We start from the raw sequence: 12,241 nt of genomic DNA on the forward strand, positions 1-12,241 counted from the left end.
AATGACTGTTTGATCATTTTAGAAGCCTGAGTTAGACTGCGTTCATAGTTTAAAATCCATGCGCTATTTACATACATTGTTTTCATATTGTCAACAATACCCGTGTAGCCAAAGCCTGATGCATCTTATTCCTCTGTCCCAAAAAGGTAATTGTTGTCCAAAAATAAAAACATATAGTCACTGTTGCCCTGGGTGACATGAACCCCAAATACACCGTCTCGCTGGTATAAATATGCGCATTAATCTGCAGCTGACTTCCAGAGGCGAAGTTGCTGGAGACATAATATGTAGTACTCGAATTATCTTGGGTGAACAGCGCATCACCTCTGTCACTAATTACTGCTAGTCAAGCTTTGGCCTCTGTGCCTCATGTCTCATGCCTGGATGCATATCCAAATACAGTGCACCAGATGACATCAGGGTCGATTCCCACGGGAGGGATAGAGACAGGAAGTGTGACGGCCTGTAGGGATTCTAATGGAAGGTGGTCTTCACTTCTGTTATTTGGTGTTTAGGCACACACACACACACAAACACACACACACACCTCACACACCAGCGTTAGGCCATAAAATATTCAATACGGGGGTCTCGAAGGCCTTCAGAATTGATGGATCAACGAGAACGCCTGAGCACAAAGTAATAAATAGTCCATTTTAGAGAGTTCGCCCATCTACATGCCCGGGGCCATTAATTGAATATGCACACACACACACACACACACACACACACACACACACACACAGAGGGAAGTAAACACGCCGGGTTCCTGCTTGTACACAAGATTGTTACTTGAAGGAGGGCAGATGTGCTATTGGCTGCATCAAATAATGAACCCTCATAAGGTCTTTGTGACTCTTGACGGTGTTTACCTCACCCGATCAATTCTTGTTACTGATCCGCCGGGCTTCCTCGCTCTGGAGACCTGTGCTTCCAGCAGTCCGTCTCCTCTCTCGCACCGAGGCTGCTTTCACGTTTGAGCATTTTTGATAGAAATACACGCTGTGGAATGCAGAATACAAATATGGTGTGCGAGTCTTACTTTGAGTGTTTAAAGATTAAGATTGGATAGTTTTTGGGATTCAATTCTCACCTAACTAAAACGTCTGCTGTTTTCCCGCCAGACGTTTACACCTGACAGGACTATACAAGTCTTGGTAAAAAAGAATTCCCAATGAAAATCCAAGAAACTTTGACTAGAAATAGAAATAACAGATTAAAAACAGTATTTACACATGCATGTGTGATCTGAAACATATCGGATGTCGTGCTGAATGTCCGCTCTTAGAGGTCCGGCACAAGTCACAAATCAGATGTTAGGTAGCAGAAGCCTCAAGTGAATTCAACTATTTCAGTGGTTCGCCTTTCACAACCGTGTTGATCACGTCCTCCTTCCTCTCTTCTCTCTTTGCAGACAGCAACTTTGTCCTGGGAAACGCCCAGGTGCAGTCGCTCTACCCCATCGTCTACTGCTCCGACGGCTTCTGCGAGCTCACCGGTTACGCCCGCGCCGAGCTCATGCAGAAGAGCTGCGCTTGCCACTTCCTGTACGGCACGGAAACGAGCGACCAGCTGACGGCGCAGATCCAAGGAGCCCTGGATGAGAGGAAGGAGTTCAAGACCGAGTTGGTGTTCTACAAGAAGGAAGGTGAGACGGCGGGAACTGTGTCTGTGTTCCATGTGATTTTCAACTCTGTCCATTAGTGCTCTATATCACGTCAGCTGAAAGCATATATAGTTATATATAACTATAGTTATACAGTGCTATGAGCAGATAATAAGGCATCATGAGTATGTCTTTAATGCATTGTTAACAAAGGCATCATAGAAAGTCCAAATCCCAAATGTCTCTGATAAATAAAGGGGGAAAAAGTAACACCGTTCCATAAAATCATGTATGACTTTAAGTAATCCTGCTGAGGAACATAGTTATGCGGTAGATGGAATGCTATGCCAGACTCCATATGTGTAAGTGGAGTGAGGGAATGAATGTGTGAATCACCGAGTCATGCATATATTATATGTCAAAAGAGCTTTTGAAATGGTTGCTGCGCGTATTTCACCACCAAATAATCCACTCCAATGCTCCAGCAGTCAGCCGGGGAGGGATTTTAAAAAGGAGAAAGACAGAAAAATGAAAAGTCTTGAGAGAGAAGATGTTTGTGAAAGAAGAGCATCAACAGAGTGTTCATTTATCCCCTCTTTATTAATCAATAATAAAAAGGGAGGGAGACGTGGACACATCTGCTCCTCTGAGATACAAGCCTCTAACAAAGAACAACACAGGGTTATAAAGCACACACACAAACATACAAAAGACCAATTAGAAGTGTTTCATGCTCTTCATCATCTCTCTATGAGCTCACATTAGCATTTAAGCGGTTCCCCAGGGGAGCAAGGGAGAGAAAAAGCACATACATATCCAGTTCCCTCTCTCAGATCAAAGCCTGCGGCACAATTTCAAAATTGCATTTTATCCACGGAGCTCATTCTCATAATCTATTCATATCAACACGATTTACAGGCCGATAAATGAATGAAGGAAAGAGTGACGATAAACATTTAAAAAATTACAAAATATAAAGAAGACCCAATGATGGTGCTGCTTATCATTGTAAGTGTGGAGCATTGAAGATACAAATCTAACTAACTAGCTAATGAATGACAAGCGTATCACAAATTAGCTTCACTAAATCCCTGTTCTAACCTTTTCACAGTAATACTGCTGTGCTCTAATAATAACATGATAAATGAATCAATATGCATTAAAGACATTCTGTATCTTTGTATCCTGCAGAGGCAGAACAGAGGACAGCACATGCTGTTTCAGTACCGCTATTGTTTACTGTCTTGTTAAAGTCAAACGGGGACAAACCCCGCCTCAATGTGGCTGATGTTTTTATTGAGGCGGTCGTCTCGCTCGTTTTGATGCATTATTTACTTGCATGATCCCCTGGAGGGAAACACTATGCAGTGTGCCACATGAAGCCCACAAGGACACGAGTCAGAGACTAGAGGTGCGTAATGGAAAACCTGCGCAGCTCGTTTTAGCCTGATTTCATGCATTCATGTACCAGCCAGCAGGGGGGCTACTTATCTCGTTTGATGACCTTATTCAAAGGACAAGGCTGGCGATTTTCTGCGTCTTTATTTCTAATGTCAACAAATCCCATGAAAAGGCTCAAACCAGCAATGAATTGATAAAGACAACAAGGATTGTGTGCGTGTATCAAAGTCAGAAATATCTTGTTCCTCTGTGCCATAGAGCCCTCTGTTGTCCAAAAACGATTTAATAACAATAACTGTTTGATACCATCAGCTGTCAACCTCAGGGTCTGAAAAGTAAAGTCGATGCAGAAGTGTCTTAAAGGGGAATTCTCTCTACTGACCAGCAGCAGGCGACTCCTCCGATTTCAAACAGAAGTCTGGTTGTATAGAAGTCTATGAGAAAAGGACTCTACTACTAACTTGATTTATTACCTCAGTAAACATTGTAAACATGAGTTTATGGTCTCAATTACTAGCTTCAAGTCTTCTTCAATACAACATGATGTTTGTTTAGTAAATGATGGTCCATTTAGAGTCAGACAGACCATAAAGCAGGGGATAGCCATATGCGTCACTTCTTATATACAGCAGTCTATGATTACCATGAACACACACTAGACGTAATCCCACATACTTTGTGCTCACTTGTTTATCAAATGTGTACTAATCCGTGGCTGAAAAAAATGCAATATGTAACGTTTTCTAAAATCTGTAATGAAATATTGAATTAATCAGCCAATGCAGTTCAAATACAGTGTACCAATCCCTAATTAAAAGTATACTCACTTTAAACCTTGCAAAGTGTCAAAAGTAAGACAAAGCTTTCCAAAGTAGTTAAACTGGGCAGTCCAAGTACAGGCTGCAGACAGACCCCACTGTCCTGTCACCATGGCAAAGCAGTCTGATGCTTCGGTGGCAAAATCCATCGCCGTCTATTAAATCACCACTATCAGCTGCTGCCCTCGGGGCAAAGGCACAGAGGCCCCTGTGCAGCTTGCTACCTCAGCACACAGCATTTTATAACTATTTATTTAACCCGGATTCTGTCCTCACCATCGAGCACCTCGTGTGCTTTAATGTGTCCTATCTGGATGTGTTGTGTTTTAATGTGTCCAATCTGGATGTGATGTGTTGTGTTTTAATGTGTCCTATCTGGATGTGATATGTTTTAATGTGTCCTATCTGGATGTGATATGTTTTAATGTGTCCTATCTGGATGTGATATGTTTTAATGTGTCCTATCTGGATGTGATATGTTTTAATGTGTCCTATCTGGATGTGATGTGTTTTAATGTGTCCTATCTGGATGTGATGTGTTTTAATGTGTCCTATCTGGATGTGATATGTTTTAATGTGTCCTATCTGGATGTGATATGTTTTAATGTGTCCTATCTGGATGTGATATGTTTTAATGTGTCCTATCTGGATGTGATGTGTTTTAATGTGTCCTATCTGGATGTGATGTGTTTTAATGTGTCCTATCTGGATGTGATATGTTTTAATGTGTCCTATCTGGATGTGATATGTTTTAATGTGTCCTAGCTGGATGTGATATGTTTTAATGTGTCCTAGCTGGATGTGATGTGTTTTAATGTGTCCTAGCTGGATGTGATATGTTTTAATGTGTCCTATCTGGATGTGATATGTTTTAATGTGTCCTATCTGGATGTGATGTGTTTTAATGTGTCCTATCTGGATGTGATGTGTTTTAATGTGTCCTATCTGGATGTGATATGTTTTAATGTGTCCTATCTGGATGTGATATGTTTTAATGTGTCCTATCTGGATGTGATGTGTTTTAATGTGTCCTATCTGGATGTGATGTGTTTTAATGTGTCCTATCTGGATGTGATGTGTTTTAATGTGTCCTATCTGGATGTGATATGTTTTAATGTGTCCTATCTGGATGTGATATGTTTTAATGTGTCCTAGCTGGATGTGATATGTTTTAATGTGTCCTAGCTGGATGTGATGTGTTTTAATGTGTCCTAGCTGGATGTGATGTGTTTTAATGTGTCCTATCTGGATGTGATGTGTTTTAATGTGTCCTATCTGGATGTGATGTGTTTTAATGTGTCCTATCTGGATGTGATGTGTTTTAATGTGTCCTATCTGGATGTGATATGTTTTAATGTGTCCTATCTGGATGTGATATGTTTTAATGTGTCCTATCTGGATGTGATGTGTTTTAATGTGTCCTATCTGGATGTGATATGTTTTAATGTGTCCTATCTGGATGTGATGTGTTTTAATGTGTCCTATCTGGATGTGATATGTTTTAATGTGTCCTATCTGGATGTGATGTGTTTTAATGTGTCCTATCTGGATGTGATATGTTTTAATGTGTCCTATCTGGATGTGATGTGTTTTAATGTGTCCTAGCTGGATGTGATGTGTTTTAATGTGTCCTATCTGGATGTGATGTGTTTTAATGTGTCCTATCTGGATGTGATGTGTTTTAATGTGTCCTATCTGGATGTGATGTGTTTTAATGTGTCCTATCTGGATGTGATATGTTTTAATGTGTCCTATCTGGATGTGATGTGTTTTAATGTGTCCTATCTGGATGTGATGTGTTTTAATGTGTCCTATCTGGATGTGATATGTTTTAATGTGTCCTATCTGGATGTGACAAGTACCTCAAAATTGTACTTAAGAACCTGAGTGAATGTACTTCCCTCCACTGCTTTCAGCCAGAGAGGGCAGTAAGACGCTGCTTTGAGCCTGCTGTTAAATTACTCTTTAAAGTCCAATAACTAAACAAACCTTTGACGAACACAATCATTTTGTATCATATCTTTTTACCAACTAATGGGACACAACTGCCTTTAAAACACTAACACTGATTCCATTCCGATTCTAAATATCTGCTGGACAAAGACAGATGGCTTAAATGATAACGATGTTCTGCGCTGGTAGCAAATGTAATCAGAGTCCAAAAGCTCCCTTTGCAAGGCAGAAGACCCAAGGTGTACGTGTTGTCTGAGGTATTCTAATTTACAGTTGAGGCACGGACTTAAAGTGAATCTATACTTCCTGTAATCTCCCTCTCCACACGTGGGTGCTCCAGTGAATTCTGAGGGTATAGATGGAACAGGAGAAAAAGCATTTCATCCAGGCCTCTGTGGACTCGTGTCTGATTATAGCTGCAGGCGCATGGTACCCCTGAATGTAATGAACGTATGGTCACACGTGGAGTCTGAACTGGCCAAGTCCAATCATTTGTACAATCATTTCTCCTCATGACGGATGTCCAAACCATGGGATGTTGAGAGGGATGCTGAGTGACACGTCCTTACGTTTCTTTCAGAGTTCCAACATGCAGCGAATTCAAGGTTAATAACTGTCATTATGCAATAAGTGGTTGCACGATTTATTTGATAACTTCAGTCCCCTGTTACTTTACAGATTCTGATTAATCACACAAAATAATAATCAGCTAATAAATCGTGCTGTATTATTTAAGATTATACTTTATTAATCCCAGGGGGAATTGAAAGGCTACCCAGCAGTATATAAAGTAGTTCTAATGATCTCCACCCTCAGCAGCTGCAATATTAAAGTAATGAACACATGAATGCATCAATTATTAGAATCCGGAAATACATTACGTAATATTCTTGAAATGAGCTATTCTGCACAATAATTGCTTTTACTTTTGGTGTACTTCTTTTTAAAATGCAGGATTTGTAGCAGAGGTTTTGCTACTTTTTACCACATCTGAGTTCTTCTTCCATCTCGTCTCACAATGACATCAGACATTTTACGTGAAGGACTCAGAAAACATGTGCTGATGGATTTCATTTATATGGTTTTTTTTTATGTTTAAATTCTCTTTACATACAGACAGCAATCAATAAACACAACGCCCTGACAAAAAAAAAGTGAAACATTTGGTACCTCGGGCCGTCGCAGGACTGTAACAAGCAAATCATTTAAGATTTTGTCGATACTGAGCTGGGTTTCTCAGTTAAATCTAAATGACTTTTGCTAGTTTTCAACATTGTCAGCCCCTAGCTTTAAAATGAACAGTACAAAAACAACTGATCTTCCAGGTGGGTGTTTTAATGTGTTGACTGCTGATACACATCTTTACATTATCTTGACTAGAGGAACATTAAGTGAGCTTCCAGTACAGAAGGTGACATTACAGACATAAACACACACTGCCAGTTGGTCGAGCTTCCTCCCACACACTTTATTCACACGGTATAAATGTATGCTCACTGCTGCAACAAGTTGACTACTTAACTTCACAGACCTGCCATGCCTAACATAAATAATTGTTATTATACCAGGTAGTCCATCATAATTGAATGTACATTTGTGTTCTCTCTCTCTCCAGGAGCACAGTTCTGGTGTCTTCTGGACATTGTGCCCATTAAGAATGAAAAGGGTGAGGTGGTTCTGTACCTGGTGTCCCACAAAGACATCACTGACAAGAAGAAGGACCAGGATCCTGAGCACGGACCCGACACAGGTGAGTTTACATGAATAACACCTGCCTTCAGTTCTGGTAGTGAGCTTTCGACTGCATCTCAGAGTCTTGTCTCCTGTGACCACCGTCTTTCTCATCACATGGTTTCCCTTTTGATGACGACTGAGCCAACTCTCTTTGTGCAGAAGACCATGCGATGCAGTTGAATGCTAGTGCAGTGAATAGACCTTGAGTAAAGAATATGTTGTCGAAGTTCCCAAAGTCAAGAAAGAGCCGTCACGCTCTAGAGTTCAGAATGTTTTTGAAGCAACAAATTCAAATAATCTTCACACTGAATGTGGTTGGAGATGCACTCTATGTTCTCTATATTTTCAATATGTCAGCAGTGTTACATTTTGGTAGCTGGTGTGGTTTCCATGTCTCACAATAGCTGATAGCAGGTTTCCTCACAATCTTCAGTGTTAAGTCATTGCGTATAGTTTCAAGATCATTTTAATTACCCCTCCCCCCTGCAGAAGGCGACGTCATGCTGAACGTTTTGCCTTGCAGCTATTAAGTGCCACCGCAGTTATTGTAATTTCAAGCAGACAACAATCAAGCATCAATTAACAATTTTCATCAGTGTAAATCTCACCCTGATTAGATAAGTGTGTCTGTCAATTTGAATAATCCACTAATATTAATGACTGCCTCGAATAAAATGCACACGGTGAACCACAAACATCCTATTAGCGACGGCACACAACTTGTGATAATGCAGATACTTGATCACAAATGAAATTACCAGGCGGTCTTTGTGAGGTAATTAGAGGAACATGCAAACTCTACTGACATCTTTTGTGAAGACAAGACGACATGTTTACACTCGAGTAAAGAGCCGCCGTAGTTAACTATGACGGGTCCGAAAGAGGAAATCAGCTGATGTTATCACAGATCAACACAGTCTGTGTAGATAGGGGTTGGGGAATAAGTGTCCAACTGCAAATCCCACGTCTGGGATTGGATGGATGAATGGATCAACAAAACGTTGGACTTAACACGGGGGACAGCTGTTCACTTCCTGTTTCCAAAGATCCGTCAACAATGTTTGTGTTTTTAAGAAAGACCAGATTTAGTTTGACCCGTCCACCTCCACTCCCATCCGCCGTGTGTGATTTTTCATAGGTAACACTACGAACGCTGTAAGAGAACAACCCTAAACATGACAACCAAGGTCCCATAACCTTAATTAATAACGTGTTTTAACCCAAACCATGATCCCTCCTTTGGAGGACTTGATCCCGGTCTATTTCATTATTTGATTTAAATCATTTTTTTGAACACTTTGAAAGCTTAGCTTTTAACCTGCAGGCCTTGAGTGTGAAATATAACACATGAGGATACTGCACCTGTGTGATTTATGAAGGTAGCCTCATCCAGGTCAGGTTCTCTCCACTATTAGTTTTTTGTTTTTTTTCGATGACCTGAAAGTCAGCTCACCTTCCTGACATAACATCTTACAAATAAAGTACAGTTACAAATGTGTTGGTTGTATTTTTCTTGGAGCGCACATTATTGATTGACCCTCCATCGGTTCTTGCCCGGAGATGCTCGGGCTGTTTCAAGCTGTTTGTTTCTTTGTACTCCTGTGAAAACACAGTGAAAACTCCCAGCATGCAAAGCTGAAAGAGCAGATTTTAGAAGTCTTGAATTGCTATGTTGCAAAACTCTGCATTCAGTATTGTGTAAGCCTGCAGACGTTTTACTGCAAACATTGAATGCACAGCTATTACAGGAATTTTAAACTTCCAAATCCTGTTTCCAGCTGAATTCACTGCACGGAGTTTGGGAGTTGAATGTAGAGAGACAGTGAGAGAAGCAGAGTAATCAAAACTCTTAAGATGAAGTGGAGTGTTTAAAGTTTTAGTGTTTTTGATTGGCTTTTAGTGCGGCTGGCTGTAGTGCTTCCTGGTGGGAAAGAGCACCTGCTTGAAATCACTTAAGCAATTTTCCCCCACTTGCACAGGCTCGCTCATTTGGCTGAATATCTCATTGCCTTACAGCCGAAATGATTGAAGGCTGCTTTCATATACTCTGGCTGTGTTTTACAGACCGCATGAGTTATTACATTTTAAATTGAAGCTACCAGATTTGGAGTGCTGTACACACCACACGGGACAGAGGACAAACAGCAAAACAGACGGAAAGGAAAGCAGAGAGAGAGACAGACAGACAGAGAGAGACACAAAGGAGGATTTAAATGGCTTTTATTTCTGATTCATCACTGAGACACCACTATAACCATTCTCATAACTTTAGGGTTTCTGCTAAATCTGTCACCTCTTGACGTGGGAAATGAAAGAGGGGAAAAAGGTGACAAACAACTAGGAAATGGGGGGGAAGTAAAGGCTTTGACATTTACGAAGTGACACAAACAATCCCACTTACCTGCTTCTCTGCTTCTTAGTGGGAAATTGCTGGCTGGATGAACGGCTCACTTTTGGCACTTAGTGCAGCATGATGTGTATTTTCTAAGGCGCAAAATCAGTTGGTGAGATGGAAACGTGAATGAGAGGGACGGAAAACGACGCCGGGTGCATTTACGATGGAAGAAAACGAGGAAAGAGAGACTTAATTGAGCCCATAAACACTCACAAATACTACCTATACAAACAGACACACACTGGTATGTGCAAAAACTTGCTCACACACGCATGTACACTGTGTTAATTGACTGTGTTAATAATTTAGAATCTATAGCCAGCCCATTTCCCCCCTCTAGCAAAAACATTCTCCCCCAGAGAACATACTGTATATTCTGGAAACCAGCACTATCAGTAATCACAGCATAAAAATAAGAAATGTGCCCTAAGGCGTGTAAGTGCAGTCTCCTCCTCTATATTGCATTCCCTTATCTGCCAACAGCAAATGCATGTGGAGCAGTTAGTGCAGCGCCATGTGTATTTTCTAAAGCATAGAATATTCAACTAAGAATTGTTGTGTTTTTGATAGCTACGGTAAGGAGCTCCTCTTCATGGAGTCCGCCGTGTTTCTACATTTGCCCAAACAGCCAACCAAACACTGTCTGGGAGCGCCTTTTTACGTTTTTAAATTACCTGAATGCCACCGCAGAGGCCAAAACCACGGCACCCACAGCCACCATCTGACTTCTAACGTTTTGGTTCAGAAACAATGACATTCAACGGATCCCGTGGTTTGCAGAAATGTACAATTTCAACATCTTCTGTAGCGACTGGGTTGTTGATTTGATAATACAGGCAGAAAAGCTGGATTTTGGGGACTTTTCTTCTGACTTTATTGTATTTTGTCATCACTGAAGGTGTGTACAGTTTCCCTGGAAATACACCTGCTAGCAAATTCAACCTGGAATCTCTACCAATTTTTGAAGTTATCCAATCAGCCTCCACTGGCCTTGAATCTAGCCACATTGAAAAGTAGTAAGAACATTCTGCTTTAATGTAGTTCAGCAGACAAGCTGTTATCTTTGCCACCATGTTGTACATAGTTTTCTCGCAAAAGACAATACACACCATGTTCATCCCACATGTCTCTTCATAGTAATGGTCTTGTGAATAACCGACAACTTTTACAGTCCATACAAAGAGACAGAAAGAGTCCCAGCAACAGTGCTTAGTTTCTCTGTGCTGCACCATCTGAGCTGCTTAAAAGCCACTCTAGACACGATGAACAAATCAAATTTACTGGCTGAATATGAAAATGATTTGGTTACAGGGGTTGCCAAGCATGGCATCATATTGTAGACAGACAGAGAGACGATCATAAGAGGAAATGTAAAGAGGAAATGGAGAGCGCATGAGAAGATTTACCGCCTTGACGATAGCTTAACAGAAAACAACTCCCTTAATCTACCTGCTGTACTTCTTTGTGTCCCTTTCCTTCTTTACCTTAGCTGATCTTATCTTCCGTTATTCAATAAGTGACCAAAAAGGATGACATGAAGGAGATGACATGAAGGAGATCAGTATTGATTCTGATCTGTAAACACAGATCTGGATCTCAGCCCAGCATTGAATTTTACCTAAAGAACACCGTGTTTAGTTGATAAAGAGCTGCAAAGGCAGACAGCAGGTCGATATCGCATCAAATATTGACACAAACAGCAGCATGTGTACATCAGAGTATAGAGCCGGCACAGAGGACTTAAGATCTATCGTCTACCCATGTGAGACTGTAGACTGCTTCACTTCATGGTATAAGCTGACTTTCACGAGGTCAGAAGGTGCAGGTGATGTTTTCTCTGACTATCTGAAAGATAGCTGTTAAAGCGCCATCTCTGGTGCTTCAACAGCTATCTGAAGAGTGTTTCAATCGACACAGAGCTCGAGCCAAATTCTCACCTGGTGGTTGTGAATTGGATTGTGGCTCAACATGTTCCCATCTCCTTTTACAGATGAGGAGACGGGTCTGAAGGTGCATCAGGTAACCCGCCCTCCGGGCTTCAGCACCAACCGGCGGCGCAGCAGAGCCGTTCTCTATCACCTGTCGGGACACCTGCAGAAACAAGACAAGAGCAAACTGAAGCTCAACAATGTAAGTGTCTCCGCATTTGTCTCCTGCATAGACTGGATGTAAAGATGGACGACATGACCGCTCCTCTGTTGTGAGAACGAGGCTGCACCGAGGGCTAGGAGGCAGGCTTCAAGGAAACGCTAGTGCGCTTGATCAATGGGCCCCATAATGAGGAAGATTGTTGGAAGATCCGGATCATTTTATCTAAATTCTTTCCTCTGAAGT

The 12,241-nt window shown here is 41.2% G+C and overlaps 1 protein-coding gene across 1 annotated transcript in view; it reads left to right on the top strand.

Annotated features, from left to right (window-relative positions):
* Positions 1-12,241, top strand: part of kcnh3 (potassium voltage-gated channel, subfamily H (eag-related), member 3) — a 97,489-nt gene that overhangs the window by 60,285 nt on the left and 24,963 nt on the right. The window contains exons 2-4 of the mRNA XM_076110312.1: positions 1,415-1,648; positions 7,394-7,528; positions 11,898-12,037. Of these exons, the coding sequence (XP_075966427.1) occupies positions 1,415-1,648; positions 7,394-7,528; positions 11,898-12,037 (509 nt within the window). The remainder of the gene's footprint in view (positions 1-1,414; positions 1,649-7,393; positions 7,529-11,897; positions 12,038-12,241) is intronic.

This window comes from Anarhichas minor, unplaced genomic scaffold, assembly GCF_050575085.1.
Source record: "Anarhichas minor isolate MPS153535 unplaced genomic scaffold, ASM5057508v1 ptg000004l, whole genome shotgun sequence".
In the NCBI taxonomy this organism is placed as follows: Eukaryota; Metazoa; Chordata; class Actinopteri; order Perciformes; family Anarhichadidae; genus Anarhichas; species Anarhichas minor.